The following is a 20,943-nucleotide window of genomic DNA, read 5'->3' on the forward strand; positions in this document are numbered from 1 at the left end:
GCAACAGAGAGCAAGTCAGAGCCCACCCCGTGCTCGCCGGCCGCAAAGCCACAAAATATTCCTAGGCCCCGCTCTGCTAGGAACATTTTGCTTCCTCTCCCGAAGAAAGCGCACCATTTCGAGGCACCTGAGGGGGAGTCGCCGAGGACGCTTTAGCTCGGTCGGCTCCGGTCCCGCCGGGGGGGGGGGGGGGCCCGCTCTCTAGGGGACAGGGCGGCAGCCCCCGGCGTGGCCGGACGGCCGCCACCGGCCCCCGGAGGCCTGCCTGTCACTCCACCCCGGGGCGGGGGGGGGCTCCGTGGGGTCAAGGACAGGCGGAGAGCGGCTGGCCGGGCCGGGGCGAGCGCGCACGGGACGGTCGCCCGGCCTCGCCCCGCTGAGGCGCACGTCTCAGCTCTCGGAGGTGGCCACCCGGCCAGGCACGGCCACACGCCCAGGTGACCCAAAGGACGGTGGCCGGGGGTCAGGAGAGGGGCCCTCGGAGAGGGCGTGCGAGGACGCTGACTGCCCTTCACCCCGCACCCGCCTGCTCGCCCGCTCACCCACACACTCACTCACTCACCCACCCACACACTCACTCACTCACACGTTTACCTAGACACACCCACACTCACCCACTCACTTACCTAGACACACACTCATTCACACACGTTCACACTCACCCACTCACTGACATACCCACATACCCACTCATCCAGACACACTCCCCCCCACACTCACGCATTTACCTGGACACACCCACACACCCACACTCACCCACTCACTCACCCACACACTTACCTAGACACACACACTCATTGACACACATTCACACTCACCCACACACACACCCACACACTCACACATTTACCTAGACACACCCACACTCACCCACTTACATGTTCATCCAGACACACCCACCCACACCCACACTTACCTAGACACACACTCATTCACACACATCCACACTCACCCACACTCACACACCCACTCACACATTTACCTAGACGCACCCACACCCACTCACACACTCATCCAGACACACTCCCCCACACACTTACCTAGACACACACTCATTCACACACGTTCACACTCACCCACTTGCTCACACGCTCATCCAGACACACACACTCCCCCACACTCCCCCCACACTTACCTAGACACACACTCATTCACACACATTCACACTCACCCACACACTCACTCACACATTTACCTAGACGCACCCACACCCACTCACACACTCATCCAGACACCCCCCCCACACACTCATGCATTTACCTGGACACACCCACACACCCACACTCACCCACTCACTCACCCACACACTTACCTAGACACACTCATTGACACATTCACAGTCACCCACACATTCACTCACACACTTACCTAGACACACCCACGCTCACCCACTCACACGCTTGAGACACACCCCACACGCACTCACCTTCACACTTACCTAGACACACACCCATTTACACACATTCACACTCACACACTCACCTACATACCCACTTATCCAGATACACACACACACCCAGACACACACTCATTCACTCACCCATACACTCACACACACTCATACACTCATTCACTCACTCATTCACTCACCCACACACACCCAGATGCACACTCATTCACACAGTCACTCCCCCCTCCATCTACCCACACACTCATCCACACCCCCCCCCAACACACACACACTGACTCATCCACTTTCCAGACACCCAGTGAGCGGGACGTTCCAAGGACACAGCAGGGAGTCAATGGAAAGGACTGCAGACGAATGAGTTGATTTTTCCACAAAGGCTGTGAAACTAAGAGCCGGAGTCCATGGACGTGGAAATGGCGCCATGCAGCAGCCGCCACGGAGGAAGCGGCTTGGAAAAACCCCTCACGAAGGCAGAGTGTGCGTGGAGCGTCCTGCGGCTTTGACACACCGAGGGCGGCGGCGGGCTTTCAAAGCTAAGGGACAGCAATACGCAGCCGGGCGCCAGGCAGGGAAGGAGGCGCGCTGGGGGGGGGGGGGGAGCACCCCGCACCGGGCGTCCCCCTGCGGGGACGGGCCCGCCCCTGGCCTCTCGCCAATTTCCACGGGGCTGTCTTTGGGGCCACCAACCCAGCTGCGCGTGAAGAAAGCTGGCTCTCTTTTTGGCCGCTGACGCCGTCCTCACGGCTCGAAGCCCCTCAGACCCCAGGTGAGCCCGGGACTGACGGGCTTCTGGTCTCCAACACTCACGCTCCGTAACCTTCTTGCCGCCCGTGACCGAAACACCAGCTCGGTTCTGAGCGCTCGGTGCTGCCTGCGTGTTCCCGGACGGCCCCTCTGACCCACGGGTTCACCAGCCGCCTCTGCCGTCCCCACCACCATGGGCGAGTTAAACGGACAGCTTCTCCCGTCACCCACCGGGAACCCCACGCCCGGCCCGTCGCTTTACCAGGTGTGTAAAGTAAGGCACGATTCGAAAGAGAGGGAGGGCAATAGGAAGCAGATCTTCATCCGGGGTCAGGGAAGCCGCGGGCGCCAAGTACCTGGACGGCTGTAGTGCTGGGGCGACCGCGAGGTCGGGGTGTAGCGCCCGAGGCTGACGGAGCCGGTGGAGCTGGGGCTGGAGGTCCGGCACTGCTTGTACGAACGGTCGTCCTGATCCCCCTGGGAGGGAAGGCGGCCTGGTGAACGCAGGAGCTGAGGGCACTGCCCGCCCCGCCCGCCGCCCACCCTCCTCCTGGCATTCGCCCCCCAGACCCTCGGGGCTGACTCAATGTGGCCCCAGGGAGAAAGCCTCTGCACCTGCCAGGGCACATCGGGAGGGCCAGGTGGGGGCCCGACCTCACCTCACCAGGTGGGGGGGACCTCACACCACCCCGCCTTGGCCTGAGCCCGGTCCCTGTGCCCCCGGGTCCCAGAGGGCAGGGTCCCCACCAGCCCCTCCTTGTGTCCGGGCTCCCCAAAAGGTGGTAGAGGGACCTGGCTGCACCTGTGCTCCTGCCCCACCCCCTCCCCGGCACCCGGGGTCCTGGCAACCACCAGGTCTCTGAGAACCTTGAGCTTCTGCATTCTTCACCCCCGCCCCCGCCTGCCCCACAACGGGGGCTCCCGGGCCCGGGAGGCACCACAGCACCCCTCCCAGGCCCGAAGGCTCAGTTGAATCGGACCCGCAAACACTGGCCCACAAGACTCCGTTCAAGCAGGACGGGCAACCGTTTGGAGCGGGCGGCAGGCGGCGTGAGATGACCCGGCAGCAGGGACGGGGGACGGCCAGGCTGCAGGGCACGAAGGCCGCAGTCGTGAGACGGCCCAGGATGCCGTGGTGCCGACGCCACTGGCTGGGCCCTGAAGGCCGGCACGAGGACAAGCACGGGCGACGAGAGTGTGGGTCTGGCGCTCCCGGCTCTCGCCCTTTCTGGGCTTTACCTTCTGCCTCCTGAGGCTTGCCCTCCGACCGAACCCACTGAGCCGCCGTCCCCGAAGCCTGCCCGCACACCCGCCTCCAGGCTGTGCTCAAGCCGGCCCTCGTGCTGCGACTGCACCTGCCGGGCGGGCCCTGAGCCCGTGTGGCTCATCCCCACCCACGGTGAGGGGCCCCCTCGCCCCAGGGGCGGCGGCATCTCTGGCCGTCCTCTGCTCAGCCCCTCGGGCCGGCTTCCAGCCCACGGGCGCCCTGTCTCCGCGCCTAGCCTGTCCGTGGGGCTCGCCGGCCACGTGTGGTTGTAGAAGCTCTACACGAGCTAACCACCGTCCCGGTGTCGCCGCGTTCCCGGACCCGAGGGTCCGACGCCAGTGCAGATGGAAGTCTGACTGACGACAGCTGTCCACGTCACTGGCTGAGGCTGGAAACAGGGACCCGGAGCCGCTCACTATAAATCTGACAGAGGAACGCTTTTGGAATATTCATCTGCGAGGGTCTGGCTGCCTCCTCGTCCCACTCAGAGGAGTGACGTGGGCCCTGGGCCAACCCAGGCTCCCGGGGTTTTTCTCCAAAGAAAGCCGTGGGGCGCCTGGGTGGCTCAGGCGGCTGAGCATCTGGCTTCGGCTCGGGTCAGGATCTCACGGTCCGTGGGTTCGAGCCCCGCGTCGGGCTCTGTGCTGACGGCTCGGAGCCTGGAGCCTGCTTCGGATTCTGTGACTCCCTCTCTCCCCCCCTCCCCTGCTCATGCTCTGTCTCTCTCTCTTTCTCTCTCTAAGATAAATAAACGTTAAAAAAAAATTAAAAGAAAGCCATGACCCAGACCTCGAGAGAGCCACGTCCCACGTGTCTGTGACTACAGGGCCGACAGGTGCACAGGGGGCATGCAGATGAGACGTGATGAGACGTGATTATAAAAATAACCAATGCCGAGGACAGCACTTAAGGCCACCAAGGACCGTGGCCCCAGACCCCACGGTCAGGAGCCACAGAGGCCCTGCTGGGGGTGCCGTGGCAGTTATCTTTATAACCCGGGGAGGGGGGGGGGAAGCACCATGAGCAAACGGGGTGGGAGGGTGGCGGGCCGGGGGGCAGGCGGTTACCTCTGTCGGCGTTGGCGAGAGTACCTGTGGGGACTGTGGACACAACAGAGTGGCCTGTTAGTGCCTTGGTCACGTGGGGAAGAAGAAACAGCCCAGGGCACAGACACATCCTCACGACCAGACCCTCCTCCAAACGGGCAAGGAACCTACCACCAGACACGACCCAGGAGCCAAGACCTTTTTGGAGAAGTAGGGCCAATGGCACCCCAGGAAAGAGGTTCCCCAGGACGCTTCTTTGAGTGCGCCCTACGCCCACTGCTCTCCCGTGAAGACGTATTTTCCTAGAGGGAGACGGTCAGGGCCCAGGGTGGCAACATCCTGAGTCCATCTGCCTCGGTCTTCTCCGGAAAGGAGACAAAAGGGGCCCAGAGAAGAGGAGGGTGATTCGGGGCCTCGGGGTTTGGGGTTTCCTTCTCCTCAGAATGGAAAGGGGCAAGTGTCTCCCAATCTCCCCATTTCACGGAAGGGGAGACTGAGGCTCAGAGAGGTGAAGCCAGATCTCTGAGCTTCCAGCCTGCTCTCCTTTCCCTGCTGGGTTCCCGCACTGGTGCTCAACTGCTGGACGGCTGCCATTCCAGAGAATTCCAGCCCTGAGGCCCAAGTCTGCTCAGCGCGGTGCCCTGAGCCTCCTGTGGCTTCCCAGTCCTCACCCCGTCATGTGCCCACAGAAGGGTCCCCGGGGAGACTGGCACCAAGCAGGCTCCCAGCCAGGGTGTGGCAGGGCCTGGAGAGGGGGGAGCCCTCAGGGGCCCCGAGCTGAGGGAGTGAGGGCGCTCTGACACCTCAGGACAATGGCAGACGCCGGCAGGGGTGCCACGGTGACCAGAGCTGGTGACCCCTGGTGACAGGGCTCTGCCTCTGTCAGCCGCACGGCCCTGGGCCAGCACGGCCCCTGAGCCTTGCGTCCTCATCTGTATCCTGGGACAGTCACTCCCAAGGTGCAGGGCCACGGGCCACGGGTACACAGGAAAGCCCGGTGTCCGTGCAGAGTGAGCAGGCCTGGGGGGAGTAGGGACCGTGACACTACGGCGTGACCGGTCCCTGAACAGAGGATTTCTGTGCCCCGGGCTGCCCTGCATCTGGCAGGAGAGCCTCAGTGTGAACACATGTGACCCGGGACCTCCCTTCCCACCCCCACCCCCACCCCCCCGCGGGTAGCACCCGCATACAGTGCGCCCCACTGGAGGGGTGCAGGGTCAGAGGCCACAGCGCGGACCGTGTGCGTGTCTGCCGACATTCATGTGACCCGTGGAAGCAGGACGGGCAGCGACCACACCCCGCACCCACAGGCGCGCGTGGCCCTTCCCAGCCCCCGTCTGCGCGGGAAACCTCAGGCTCCAGCCAGCGAGGGCGGGGTGTCGCACGGCTGCCAGCGGGTGGACGGGGAACTCGAACCCGGCCCTCTGGACCTGGCTCCCCTGTCTTCGAGGCGGCGTGAGGGGCGGTTAAGGAAACAGCCAGAATGTGGTCTCTGGGGCAGAAAGGATCCTGTCTCGGCTGGGGCTCGCCACCTGGGGGACCACGGCCAAGGGCGTTGACCTCTCTGACCCTCTTCCGGCGCTGTCCATTGGAGCTTGGACCCGGTGCTGGACGCCAAAGCCCCGTGCAGAGCCCAGGTCCGTGACCGCTCCCTGCCCTGCCTCTTGACGGGGCTCATCGCCTGGTCCTCAGGTCCCAGGGGTCCCCTGCGGCAGAAGCCAGTCAGGAGGGGTGCCCGCTGGCCGCGGAGCAAGGGAAGCGGGGTCCGTCTCACCCTCCCACCTGCCTCCGTGGCTGCACCCGCCCCCGAGCATGGTGTCCCCGAGCCTCAGCCTCGCTCCCAGAGAAGCAAACAGGAAGGCCCGGGGGAGATGTGCAAAGGTCCCGGGTTCTCCTGCCCCCAGGGGAGGGCCCGTCTGGGTCGCCCACACACGAACAGCACACACGCTCAGGCCGACAGCCGGCCAAATGCTCTTCTCGTCTATCCCGGGCGCCCACAGCCACACGCAAGCCTCAACGCCACCGAAGACAAGGGAAAATCAGCAGGGGGCTGCACGTAAAGTGGAGCAGATTCACCACGGAGGGACACTGCCCACGGACACTAGGGAATCGGTCATTTGCGCCCCAAACAGGGGGTCGAACCAACACAAGGAAGTCCCGAGACTTAGGGGCAGGCCAGCCGCTGAGGACGGCGGCCAGGCCAGGAATGTTCTGGAGAGAGGAGAAGGACACGATTCACGCAGTAGGGGAATCGTCCCGAACCGAAGAAAAGGAGACTGTCGCTCGGTTCCCGGCGCTTTGCTACACTCGGGCACGTCTCCCGCGTTCCCTCCCGTTTCGGGGGGCTCCTCTCGACTCAGCCCTGCAGCCTGCTGCGCGTGGCCCGCGAGGCTAGGGGCAGCACCCGCCGCGGCCTCCCTCAAGGGGAGGCGCACAGGCCGTCAGAGGGGGCGGAAGCGGACGGGGCCCCTGCCGTGGGCACCCCTCCCCCCCCACCCCCTCCCTGCAGGTGCCCTACCTCGCTGCAGCTCTGTCTGTCGGCCACCGAGTGGCTGATGTACGGCGAGTAGGAGATCATGTCGGGGCGGTCGATGTTGTAGATGGCCTTGCTTTTGGGAAGGGCGGCCAGGTCCCTGTAGTCGAGAATCTCATCGCCCAGCTTCGCCTGAGAGGAGAGAGCCAGCAGAGGGCGCCGTCGGCCCCACACGCCACAGGGCAGCGGCCCCGGGGCCCGGCCCGCAGCAGGTGCTCCGGCAGCCGCGTGGCCCAGAGCCACGTCGCGGTGACACGGGGTGAAGGGGCACGTGTGTGTGTGTGTGTGTGTGTGTGTGTGTGTGTGTGTGTGTCTCATTGTCACGTGGGCCTGAGGCCCTCGGCCCCACCTCCGAAGACCACGTGGTCCCGAGGAAGCGTCCCTCAGGCAGACCCCCTCCGCCGAGCCGGAAGCTTCCACAGGGACGGCTCAGGGATCAGAGACGCGGAGCCCGTGACCTGCCTGGTGCGGAGCCCGGCAGACCGTGAGGCTCGGCCCACCGCCCAAACACACGTACGCACGCACGCGTCTATACGCACACGGTGTGCGATGCAAGCAAGTGTGCAAACACCGGGGTACACGCTTCTGCACCCGCACGCGTGCCCAGAGGACGTCCCGTCTAAGACTGTGGAAGTCAGCCACCTACACAGCCGCCAACTGGCTCGTGCCCCCGGCCACACACTGGCACACACGTCTGCACAACCCACAGCCTCTCCCACACCACACTCGCAGACGCACCGGTCACCCTCACTCCCACACCCACGCCAATGCACGGTCGCGCCACCCGGGCCCACACGCTCGCTCATACACACACGCACTCACACCCACACACCCACTCCCGTGCAACAGTATATACTTGCACACATGACGGCACCCTCCCAAACCAGTACACATTGACAGACACCCTTACACGCGCGCGCACGCGCACGCACGCACACACCCCCACTCCCGTGCAACAGCACATACTTGCACAAATGACAACACCCTCCGAAACCAGCACACATCGACACACACCCTTACACGCACACACATGCACGCACACACGCACGCACATACACACCCACTCCCGTGCAACAGCACATACTTGCGCATAGTGGCACCCTCCCAAACCAGTACACAGCAACACATACTCTTACACACACACCCACGCACGCACACACACACATACTCACACCCACACACCCACTCCTGTGCAACAGCACATACTTGCACACATAACGGCACCCTCCCAAACCAGTACACATCAACACACACCCTTACATGCACACACAGGCACACGCACGCACACACACGCACACGCGCACACACACTCACACCCACACACCCACTCCTGTGCAATAGCACGTACTTGCACACATAACGGCACCCTCCCAAACCAGTATACATTGACACACACCCTTACACGCACATGCACGCACGCACACGCACGCACGCGCACGCACACACGCACACACACGCACACACCCCCACTCCCATGCAACAGCACATACTTGCACACATGATGGCACCCTCCCAAACCAGTACACATTGACACACACCCTTACACGCACACGCACGCACACACCCCCACTCCCGTGCGACAGCACATACTTGCACACATGACAGCACCTTCCCAAACCAGTACACATCGACACACAACCTTACACGCACACGCACACACGCACACACACGCACACACACACGCACACATAACGTCACCCTCCCAAACCAGTACACATCGACACACACCCATAAATGCACACGCACGCACGCACACACACGCACACACACACACACACTCCCGTGCAACAGCACATACTTGCACATATGACGGCACCCTCCCAAACCAGCGCACATCGACACACACCCTTACACGCACACACATGCACGCACACACGCACGCACATACACACCCACTCCCGTGCAACAGCACATACTTGCTGACACACACCCTTACACGCACACACATGCACGCACACACGCACGCACATACATACCCACTCCCGTGCAACAGCACATACTTGTGCACATAGTGGCACCCTCCCAAACCAGTACACATCAACACATACTCTTACACACACACCCACGCACGCACACGCACACACACACACACTCCTGTGCAACAGCACATACTTGCACACATAACGGCACCCTCCTAAACCAGTACACATCAACACACACCCTTACACGCACATGCAGGCACACACACGCACGCACACGCACACACACTCACACCCACACACCCACTCCTGTGCAATAGCACGTACTTGCACACATAACGGCACCCTCCCAAACCAGTACACATCGACACACACCCTTACACGCACGCACACACGCGCGTGCACGCACACACACCCATACACACACGCACATGCACGCACACACACGCACGCACACGCAGCAATTTTGAGCTCTTGAGATACGGCAGCAAAGTGCCTGGCGTCTGACAGGCCGGCTGGGCCCCGGGCTCAGGTGGGGCAAGGACCGCACCCCGCCCCACGGCAGGCGCTCACTGGTGACGCTCGCTTGCGCTGGTGAGGGCCCCCTGGCCCCTTGCTCCCCTGTGACTCGGCCCAGCCTCCCCCCTGCACCGCCCCCCACTGCTCCCAGGCTATTGCCCCCGGCTGCCGCCCCTCCCTGGCTCCGGGGGCTGCCTGGGGGCACACGACGGGCTCAAACAGGTGCTAGAGCTGGGCAGGAGCACACACGCAACCTGACCCCCAGCGGTCACGGCGGGGACGATTATCTGTGTCGGTCCCCACGTTCCCCTTGCAGGTGCCCACGTGCCCACCCGTCCCGGAGCCGACGCACGGGGTCACCTCCTCCCCACCGCGTTCCCCTCTCGGGATCCGTCTCAGCCTGGCGTCGCCGGCCGTGGGCAAAGGTGGCGGTCAGGCTGTCCCCACCGGCTCGGCTCTCCCCAGACCCGGAGAGAAGCCTCTACTCGGCCCCGGTGTCCCGTAGCATCCGTACCAGGGCCGGCACGGGTCCCACGCTCCTGTCCGCTGTGCGACTAGCTGTCCCTTTCCAGCCCAGGCGGCTCTGGTCCAGGCCCTCACCGCTCACATCTGGACCCAGCAAGAGCCTCCTGGGGGCCTTCCTGCCGCACTTGCTCCGAACAAACGTCGCCAACAGCAGCTGCCGATACCACGAGCTCTTGCCCGGGATGGCACGAGACTAAGCCTTCTATTCTTGGCTCACCAGATTCTCAGAGCGAGCCCGTGCTGGGGGCACCCACGGTCGCTCCACTTCATCGACGACGAGTCCAGAGCCCAGAGAGGTTAGGTAGCTCGCCCAGAGTCACACAGCCAGGGAGGCGTGGGCGGGAAGAGGCCCAGGCTGTCTGACGCCAGAGCCGTGCTCCCCACCATCGCCCCCTTCCCTGCCAGGGCCGCGTCTCTGGAGCCCCAGCGACGACACCCTGCCCTCCAGCCCCTCTGGGTGGGTGACGCAAGCCCTCGCTGTGGTTCCCCAAGTGCGCTGCTGACATTCCCAGCCTGCTGGCCCTGAGGGGCCTCCTCCCTGTGCCCCCGCATGCCAGGCTCAGCCCCCGGTTCAGTAGCCCCAGCCCACCTCCTCTAGGAAGCCTTCCCTGACCACCTGACCCCAGGGCTCTCATGAGTCTGGTGGGTGCTCTCGGGGTGAATGCTGCCGTTTGTGACACAGGTTGAGAGAGTGAATGTGTGAGGTCTCAGATCTCTTACTCTTCCCTTTGGAGCCTGGGCAGGGTTCTGAGGACCTGAGTTCAAATCCTAAGTCTGGGGGCCCCTGGGTGGTTCTGTTAGTTGGGTGACCGATTTCGGCTCAGGTCATGATCTCGCAGTTTGAGTTCGAGCCCCACGTCGGGCTCTGTCCTGGCAGCTCAGAGCCTGGAGCCCGCTTTCGATTCTGTGTCTCCTCCCCTCTCTGCCCCTCCCCTGCTCACGCTCTATGTCCCTCTGTCTCCCAATAATAAATAAACGTTAAAAAAAAATTTTTTTTAAATTTCTAAGTCTGTTGTCCGTAGTCGGGATGGACCCTGATCAGAACTTCTGAGCTGTCCCTCAGGGGACCCTGTGCCTCTGCCTGTCCTAGTGACCCGCCCCTCAGAGCCATGCTACCTGCCACAAGGAGCTCCTTATGGCTGCCCAGCCATCCAGAGCCCGGGGGCCTGGCACCTGCTGTGAGCTTGCACTCCCGTGCGCTCTCTCTCTCTCTCTCTCTCTCTCTCTAGGCCACGCCCATCGCAGTCCCTTTTGCCTGGCTGTTCTTCCAGACCCAGTCCAGGCCTCCCTGTCTGGGAGACTGTCCCTGCTCCCCTCCGCCATCTGGTTTCACGTTTGTGTTTGTCTCCTTTAAGTCAAGGTGCAGACGTTGGTAGGTGTGTCTGTCTCCCCTTGTCTGGGCCTGCGGCTCCTGGGGGCCCAACGAGTCTCCAAGGATTCATGATGGAGTCCTTCTCCCTGACTCCGTGCCCGGCACGGCAAGGTCCTTGGGACGTGCTTGAGAACTGAATTAAAATCCACGGGGCATTTGCCAAAGTCAGGAGGACGCTCTGGGCCTCCGTCTCCGCATGTAAAATGGGGACACCACCTGTTGGATTCCGCGGACATCAAATTCAAGCTGACAGTGGAGTGAGGGGCGGGGCAAGGTCTGCAGGTGCCTCCCCCCAGTCCCTGCCTCGGGACCCCACCCCGATCAGAGCATCTGCCCGCGGCCGTCCCAGCCCCGCGGTGCCCGGGTCAGTGAGGCCGGCCCTGCCCTGGGTCGGCCCCTGACAGCAGGGACCGCAGAGGCGGCCTGATGGCGCCATTCGTGCCGGCTCCCACCCCGGAAAGTGGCTCCGCCTGGCTCTTGGGCATCTGTCCCGCCCAGCGGGGCTCACAGACCCATTTCCTCTCCCGCCAAAGCCTTCGGCGGTCGCCGTGACAACAGGCTCTCTGACTGGCGGAGGGCCACTGGGGCGTGTGTACAGGTTCATGTGGTTTCCCTGCGCCTTTCTCTCTCCCACACTCCACCCGGCATAATAAACAATAACAATACACGGCCACACAGGACATCATACTTACGATAGCTGTCCATAATAATAGGTCATAACGCAATAACGCTGATGTTACGTATGCCTAGTTACTGATTTACTGCCATGGTGAACACAGGCAACACAGTAGGGCAACAGCAGATGCCAGGAAAGACACGAAAGCAAAAGCAAGGCAGAGCCCCGAGATAGGAAGGGCTCGTCTCGCAGGACTCACGCCTCCTCGGTGAGGGAGGTCGAGGACGTGCGCCAACTGGGAGCGGGCACCACGCTAACGGGGGAGGGACAGCCGGGGTGCTCCGGCCTGAGGCCCGTCTGCTTCAGTCGAAGGCAAACCCAGTAAGCGCCACTGTGGACTGTCGCGGAGCCTTGCAAGTAGTTGTGACAACAGTGACCAGTGTCTCTGCTCACTGCACGGTCACAACAATACCTGGTCTTTCACAAACGCCAGTGTGTTTAAAAGAGTGGTTCGTGTTTGGGGCGTCTGGGTGGCTCACTCAGTTGAGCGTCCGACTCGGGCTCAGGTCACGATCTCACGGCTCATGGGCTCGAGCCCCGCGTCGGGCTCTGTGCTGATGGCTCAGAGCCTGGAGCCTGTTTCGGGTTCTGTGTCTCCCTCTCTCTCTGCTCTGTCTCTCTGTCTCTCTCTCAAAAATAAACATTTAAAAAGATACTATCACGATTACTATTTTTAATGACAGCGATGCACTATGCACTGGGTTAGGTCCTGCCAAATCCATATTTTCACATACATATACCCATATGCACATGTACATATAAATCTGTGCACACACAATATACCTATATATACATATACCACATGCACACACACACATATGTAAACATATACATTTACACACGTGTATACCCATGTGCGTGCATACACACATACATGCACATACCACACACACCTGCACGCACATCTACCCATATGCACACACATACACGTATATATCCATACACACACATACACATATGTAAACACATACATTTACACATGTATATCCCCATATGTGCACGCCCACACACATCTGTACACACATATACCCATATGCACACACACACGTATGTAAACGCACATACATTTGTACACACATATACCCATATGCACACACATACACACATACACCCATACACATATATAGCCATATGCACACATGCACATATGTAAACGCATACACTTATACATGTATATACACATCTGTACATATGCACACACATATGCACACCCATACACACATATACCCATATGCACACACACACGTATGTAAACACACATACATCTGTACACACATATACCCATATGCACACACATATGCACACCCATACACATATATATCCATATACACATATGTAAACACATACATTTACACACGTATATCCTCATAGGTGCACGCCCACACACATCTGTACACACATATACCCATATGCACACACATACATACACCCATACACATATGTAGCCATATGCACACATGCACATATGTAAACACACACATTTATACATGTATATACACATCTGTACAGAGATATACCCATATGCACACCCATATGCACACCCATACACACATATACCCATATGCACACACACACGTATGTAAACACACATACATCTGTACACATATATACCCATACGCACACACACACGCATACACACGTATACTCTTTAATGAAAACGGGACCGCATAACATAGATTATCCTTCACAAGCCTCGCGTAGGAGCACGTTAGAAACGCTTCCCAGGTAGCAGGTGCAGATCTGCACGCCTATTGGTGACACCAGCCCGGTCCCCCGTGTGCCGAGTGTCACTTTTTCGGGCGGTGTTGAGCCGACACCATTATGGACAACAGTTGTGAGCACATCTCTTTGGGCACCACCACCGCGTCACCCAGGAGCTGCGGGGTCACGTGATGGTCCTCACCGAAAGCTCGGCGTTAACCTCCCGAAGTCTGCACCAGTCTGCACCCCACGGCCGCGGCGAGAGCCCCGGCTCTGCACCCCAGCACCTGAGGACGCCCCGGCCCCCAAGGGCACCCCTGGCCATGACCCAGGTCCGGACCCTCCCACCACGGGCCTCCCCACTCTCCAACTCACATAGATCACGCGGCTCGGAGACCCCGAGGTGCTGGAAGCAGGTACAGAAATGATGCTCTCTGAGGAGCTCCTGGTTTCCTGGAAAGGAAGGCGACAGGAGGAGACTGAAAGCGGGATATGTTGATTCCAGAACCTTCCAGATGCAATGATCACAGGTCACACTCCGACAGAAATGCCAGTAACGACTTTTTTTTTTTTTTTTCAGATTGAAAGAGTTCTTAAAATAAACACGCGGGCTTCAGTGAGCGGCTGGAAAGCTGTAATCAGACGCGGCAGGTGACGCCAACTCCGAGCCGACCAGCACGTTCTCCGCGCCGCTGGAAACGCTCCGATGATCACCCGGCTTCACGCAAGGAAATTATCTGTTTTTCGGAGGACGAGAGCAAGGGATTCTGCGCACTCCAGAGGCCAAGGCCGTCCCTTTTACCCAGAATTTTGCTGCTCGGAGATGTTATTTTCCACCCAGGTTATAGGGGTGGGGGGCGTGTTTAGCTCGTTCTACCAACCCGGTCCTCTGCTGTCAGACTCTGCGGCCACCGCATCTGTGACCCGCTCCCCGAGTGCCCACCCCTGCCCCTCCTCCCTCCTCGGCCACATCTCCTGCTTCCCCGGAGGCAACAGTTTCCCCAGGCCCCTCCTCTGTTCTGCACGCCAGGCCGGCCCAACCCTGCGTGGACACCCTTCTTCCCTGGCTCCCATCACTCATACCGGCGTCCATCCAACCCCACCGGTAGGACGTGCTCGCCCCTCCTGGTCCAGCCTCCACCCCTGCCTGGCCTCCCCCTGCCTCCTGACAGCTCCGGCTGGCTGCCTCCTACCTTGTCTCTATCCCTCTCGGTGGCCCACACCTGCTGCAGTGGCCCTGGGAGGGGCCACATCACAGGCTGAATTATATCTCTCAAAACTCGCATGTTCAAGCCCTAACCCCTGGCACCCCAGAGTGTGACCATGTTTGGAGACGGGGCACTTAAAGATGTAATTAAGGTAAAATGAGGTCACTAGGGTGGGCCTGGTGTCCTTACAAGAGGAGGATATCAGGACACAGATGCACACAGGAGACGACCACGTGAGGACACAGGGAGAAGACCGCCGTCTACACGCCAAGGAGGAGGCCTCAGAGGGAACTAACCAGCCCACATTTTGAGCCAGGACTCCCAGCCTCCAGGACCGAGAGAGAATAAATCCCTGCTGGCTGAGGGTCCAGCCTGCACCATTGTACACAGCGGCCCCAGGACACTGGCACGGGCCGTGGAGCCCTGCCCTCCCAGTTGGAGGATGCCCAGCACCTCCTACACTGTCGGCAGGACAGCAGCAAGGACAGGACAACACCAGGAGCAGATGTGAGGCCACCACGGCAGTGGGAGGGACAAACCTGCAAGGCACAGGGGGTGGTGCCCGGGTAAACCTGACTGCAAGCCTGCTTCTGCATCTGGGGAGGAAAGAGAAGAGGCAGAGGGCGTGATGCCGGGGCTCACCTCTTCAGTGAGGCGCCCGCTCGCCCGCTCATCAGCGCCGGCCGCCCCCTCCACGCTCCTGGGTACGGCCTCCTCCAGGACTGGGCGTGGGGCCGCCCCCTCCCCTCCGGGCCTGCCCTGTCTCCCAGGGCCGCTGGGCCCCAGCTCCAGGCCCCCTGGAGCTCTTCTCCAGCTACTTGGCAGGCCTGGGGCCACCCTCGGCCAGGCTCTAGAACAATCCCTCAGTCTCAGTGCCCTGCAGACCCCCGGCTCCCCAGGCACAGGCCCCGAGACCCACCTCCCGCACCACCTGCCAAGGCTCGGCTCCAGGAAGACATCCTCTCCCCCACCCTGCCGCCGAGGCCCGTCCAGGGGGGCCGCCCCTCCCCGTCGCCCGGGGGGCACCCTGCGGGAGCCCCCTCATCCCACACGTGCCTCCAGGGCAGGGAGGCCGCCAGTCTTCCCCGCGTCTGTGTTCTGCCACCCAGCCGATGGGCACTCACGGGCCGGCTGTGTGTTGAGTGACCCAATGACCAAGGACGTGCCGGGGACAGGCAGTCAGGGCCACAGCCTTCCGGAAGGCTTTCCTTGAGCGCCCTCAGCAGACACCCAGGGGTCATCCTTGCCCTGGGGAGCGGCCGTGCCCCCGGGGTATGCGGTCAGGGAGGACACAGTACCCTCTGCCTCCTCGCCCGTCCCTGCAGGGACCCCAGGGCCAGCCTTTCTTGCTGGAGAGCAACTGGGAGGCCGGGACCCAGCTGGTCCTACGGGTCCCGGAGCCTGGCAGGGGCAGGGCACTTGGTAAATGACGGGGCTGCTGGTCAGTTCCTGGCGGGTGCCTCTTGTCTGGATCACCCCCCACCAGAGACTCAGCGAGGCCCACACCACCTCTGCTGCGTGTCTCCGGGGCTGGCTCCGCCACGCTGACCCAACGCTGGCCGGGGCTGCCGGCTCGTGCTCCCCGACCAGCTTGCAGGAAGCAACACAGGACACGCGTAGGGCTCTGCCTTCCTGTCACCCGGGCGCTCACCGCCCGTCCCCGCCCGGGTCTATTCTCATTTCTCAGGCGAGACAGAAGAGGCTCTGAGGGGCTGGAGCGAGGGAGGGTGAAGTGAGGGGCAAGCAGGGCACGGCCGGGGCCTGGATGCCATCCCAGGACACAGAGGGGCGGGCCCCGAGCCGTGCCAGCCCCAGGGCGCAGCACCGAGGGGACAGCTGTCCTCATGGGACGGCCTCGGCCCCAGATGTTCCCAAGGCGTCTGTGGAGACACAGCCCAGGAAGCCAGCTCCGGCTGTGCCCTCTCCTTCTCCCCGTCCACTGTTCACAGGGCCTCCCTTCCTCGGGCCGGCGGCTGCGGTCATCACAGGCGGACCCCCGGGCTGAGAGCAGAGGGAGCCGGGCTCCCCACAGGCCCCGAGGCCAGCCTCGCAGCCGGGTCCAGAGGCCACGAGCAGGGCTGGCCACCCGACCTGTCCTTGAGCAGGCTGGCCCGGGTCCCCCATTCTAACCCGGTCACGCCCCGGAGACGGGCCTGGAGGCCTCTTGGCATGTGGGGGTCCCTCCGGCAGGTCCCTCCGATAGGCCTCTGGGTTGGGATTCGGGGAGGAGTCCCGCAGACAGGACCCCGTGGTCACTTCCGGGTCAGGGACGCTGGTTCTGTGAGGGCAGGGATGTGCCCGGGGTGGCACGGGGGCGGGTTATGGAGGGAATCGTGGGCTGTATGATGTGAGAGGATATGGTGCACAGTGGGGCGTGCCCGCCACTTACTGTGACCCTGCCCGTGAACGAGACCAACCGGGCATATCCTGTCACCGTGGGAGCAGAGTAACATCCATGAGGATGCCCACGTGTGACCAAAGGGTCTCTGCCGACGGGAGTAAGGAGCTCGAGTTGGGAGGTGGGCTCCCTGGGGTCTCAGGGTCGTTTGAGGGAGGCTGGGGGGCCGGGGCCCATGTGGCGACGAAAGCGGGGTCTGAAGGACGTGGGGCCGGGAGCCAACCCCGCAGGCTCCAGATGTGGCAACGAATGAGGAGGGGCTTCTCCCTGGAGCCTCCAGAGGGAGCACAGCCCTGCTGGCCCATCTCAGCCTCCGGCCCCCGAGGGAGGGGATACATCTGTGCTCCTTCCAGCCACTAAATTTGTGGTAATTCATTACAGCAGCCACAGGAAGCCACAGTCTCCACGGCTCTGTGTCCCTGTAGCTGGGAGGACCACCGTCATGTGGGCCTGTCCCCCTTCCTCACCTTCACACAGTCCCCCCGCGCAGGGCCTGGGGTGGGGCACCACCCTTCACAACCTCTGCACCCCACCCCTGGCAGCGGGGTGGGGGGGACCCCAGGGCACAGTAGCTTCAGTCCCCGAGATTGAGGGGCAGGGGGCAGGCCAGGCGGGCGGCTCGCAGCCCAAATCCCAGTGTTCTCTAGTTGGGGCTACAGTCTGGGAATCTAGCCGGAAGGGTGACAGGGGACAGTGAGCCCGGCCGCTGAAGCCCCCGGGGTCTCTTCCCAGGCTGTCGGGCTCCCCCGCCCCTTGCTTCCCTCTGCACGGTCGTCAGTCCCTCGGCCTCCTGAGTCTCAGCAGACATGGGCAGTGGCCCAAGCCAGGGTCCAGTGGCCACAGACCTGCCCTCCCCAAGGGGACAAGACCCCGCCCTCCACTCCTGTGGCTCCCTGTACCCAGGGCCGGGTCCCCTGCCTCTGCCCACCCCCAGGCCCGAGGCCGGAGCAGTGGCCACATGGAGGTCTGTGCCCAGCAGCGCTTAACGCTGAGTGGACCTCCTCTCTGTGGCCATCAAAGGTGACCATCTGAACCTGAATTAAACCAGAGCCCTGTGCAGGCACTTTGACAACTCTGAGAAAAGCAACTGGCACTACTTTAAAATCGGGAGGAACGAGCTGGCAGGTGGAAGGAAGCGTCAGGCCGGAAGAGGAGAGCTCAGAGGCACGGTTCCCTCGGGCCGGCCCGGCGTCCACGGAAAGGGGCTGAGCAACCATGCGAGGCTGTCACGGGTTAGGGGAGGCTTGGGGACGCGAGAGGAGGCCCCTCTCCTCCACGGAGCCCTCCTGCCCCGGCCCAGGGCCCCCCGCCCTCGTGTCTCGGTGACAGGCTGGGCGTCCCCGTGTGCCCACCCATTCCCCCTGCGTCCCCAGCACGCTGGGGCAGGACTCAGTCACCTCTGGGCCCCGGGGCCAAGAACAGGGCTCGGCACAACCGGACGCTGGGTAAAGCTCTGCTGAATGAACGACAAACGAAAGAGGCAGCACCGTGAGCGAGTGCGTGAGAAGCAGGGGCCTCCGAACCCACCGGACTCAGTTTCTACAGGATGCGGGAGCACTTCCCTCTGCTGGGGTCTTTCAGAACAGGCTTGGCAAGCGACAGCCGACCTGGGGGAGCCCACCCATCCTGCGGGGGCCCGGAGGAGCGTCTCCTCCGCCAGCCAACAGCCCTGTGAACCTCAGCGGCCTGAGCCCATGGGCTCTCCATCCAGCCTCACGGAAATTCCAAAAACCTTCTAGTCCCACAGACGGGCCCAGCTGGGGCTTGCCGGTTGAGCCCTGCCCTCGCTGCAGGGCTAAGGGCGAGGGGACTCTGCACGCCCCCCGGCAGCCCTCCCCGCTCCTTCCCGCCAGGGCCGCCCCGGCTCATCCCGCAGGCCTAGCTCCCACCCCATGTCCTCCCGAGGCCCTCCCTGACCATCCGTCCTGCCCCCGACACCAGCCTCTGTCGCATCATTGCTCGTTTGGGCGTCGATTTCCGTCTCTCCCTAGAACTCGGTCCCAAGAGGGCCACCCTTCTTCCTCACTGTGACGCCTCTGTGCCCAGCGCCCAGCTGGGCCTCTGGGCAGCGAGGGATTTGCCTTGTCCAGAGAGAGGCCTGGCCTGCGCCCTCGACCCTGAGGGGTGATCTGTGTCCACCTGATGGACTGTCTGCTCGGGGAGGGGGTCACCCTCACCCAACAGGCTTAGGGTGGGGCCGGCACCAGAGAGACACCGTGTGATCTGGGGTGAAATCAACCATGTGGCAATCAGTCAGTCAGTCAGTCAGTGAGTGGAGCCCCAGTAAGATCTCTGGACACACAGCTTCCCTGGTTGGTAACACCCGGCGTGTGCGGTCACGCGTGGGCCGGGGCGTGCCACGTCCTGTCTCCGCGGGAGAGGAGCGGCTCTGGGGCTGGACCGCTCCCGGACCCTGCCCCGTGCCCTCTTTCTCTGGCTGATTTCTCGCGCAATAAACCGTAACCATGATGAGGATAGCCTTCAGCGTGTCTGTGAGTCTTTCCAACGAACGACTGAGACCGAGGGCAGTTTGGGGCCCCTCAACCTTGCAGCTGGTGTCATAAGTGTGGGCAGTCTGGAGACTATTTGGAGACCTGCTAACGTCAGAGCTGTCCCCAAGCTTTTGCGGCCCTCGAGTCCACGGGACCCGTGGGGAGGTCAGCGGGCCAGCGCTGGGAGGCCCCGGGATGCCCGTGCGTGCCCCACCTCGCACCAGCCCCTCGGTGGATCCACCCGGCGCGCCTCGGCACCCCCAGGCCTCCCCGGGGTGGCCCGTGGGCGGGTCTGCCTGGCCCGTGGGTGGGTATGACCAGCCGGTGAGTCTACAGAAGCGGGTGACCGCACACGGCGCTGAAGAACGCACGGGAGCAGATCGTAAACCCCACCAACCTTGTTTTTGTCTTCAGTTCTGGCTGCTTGTCGGCACGCCGGGTGCCAGATGGAGGAACCTGCGGACAGACCCAAGACGAAGCGCTCAGTGTCCCTTCCCGCGATGCAGGGGCCGTGCGGAGAGTCGGAGGCCGCCTATACGTCCGCGGCGCTCCCCTGGGACTCCCGGCACAGGTCAGCCCTCCTTCCAGGGCCCAGAGCACTTGCTCTCCGTACGGGTTCCCCCTGGACCTCAGCCCGACCCCCTGCTCCCTCTCCCTGCGGCTCTGTGTGTGGGTTCGTGCCCCAGCCAGGAGGGGGTGGTGTCTCTTCCACCCCAGAGACCAGGCACACAGAGCCTGGCACCTCATGGGGCTGACAGGTGCATGTGAAGGAAAGCGCTACATCCTATCTCCTGCTTGCAAAGCCTCCCAGGTCACAGGAGCTAACGCCTGGGGGTGGAACTTATCACTGTCCCTCCCTGGAAAACATCTGCACGGGCCTGGAGCTCCTGGGGAGACCACGATTTAATTGTGTGTGTGTGTGTGTGTGTGTGTGTGTGTGCGTGTGTGTGTAAAACAGTCATTTTTGACAACGTTTTTGATGACAAAAGTCATAGATGAGTAATTGATGGCCCTTATTAACAATGAATAAGGTGGCTGGGTGGCTCAGTCAGTTAAGTATCTGACTTCGGCTCAGGTGATGATCTCAAGGTTCATGAGTTCAAGCCCCACGTTAGATTCTGTGCTGACAACT

The 20,943-nt window shown here is 62.1% G+C and overlaps 1 protein-coding gene and 1 long non-coding RNA gene across 20 annotated transcripts in view; both read right to left on the reverse strand.

Moving 5' to 3' along the window:
- On the reverse strand, positions 1 to 2,336 carry LOC128776682 (uncharacterized). The gene is made up of 3 exons (XR_008421877.1): positions 1,433 to 2,336; positions 963 to 1,130; positions 1 to 703 (listed from the first exon to the last, which is right to left on the reverse strand). It is a non-coding gene; the product is annotated as an uncharacterized LOC128776682 (long non-coding RNA).
- The window catches only part of ABLIM2 (actin binding LIM protein family member 2), a 142,283-nt gene that overhangs the window by 46,833 nt on the left and 74,507 nt on the right, over positions 1 to 20,943 (reverse strand). For 14 of the 19 annotated variants that reach the window (XR_008421864.1, XR_008421862.1, XR_008421875.1 and 11 more), the window contains exons 8-12: positions 20,209 to 20,267; positions 14,089 to 14,166; positions 6,987 to 7,133; positions 4,490 to 4,522; positions 2,512 to 2,632 (exon numbers count right to left, since the gene is read on the reverse strand). Coding sequence is in view for 3 of the 19 variants with exons in the window: in XM_053901738.1 (XP_053757713.1) it covers positions 2,512 to 2,632; positions 4,490 to 4,522; positions 6,987 to 7,133; positions 14,089 to 14,166; positions 20,209 to 20,267 (438 nt within the window). In the remaining 16 variants the exon portion in view is untranslated. The remainder of the gene's footprint in view (positions 1 to 2,511; positions 2,633 to 4,489; positions 4,523 to 6,986; positions 7,134 to 14,088; positions 14,167 to 20,208; positions 20,268 to 20,943) is intronic. The other 5 variants (XR_008421873.1, XR_008421872.1, XR_008421869.1 and 2 more) reach the window with 1 other exon arrangement.

The sequence above is a fragment of the Panthera pardus genome, unplaced genomic scaffold, assembly GCF_024362965.1.
Source record: "Panthera pardus isolate Hobbes unplaced genomic scaffold, ASM2436296v1 HiC_scaffold_13, whole genome shotgun sequence".
NCBI lineage: Eukaryota > Metazoa > Chordata > Mammalia > Carnivora > Felidae > Panthera > Panthera pardus.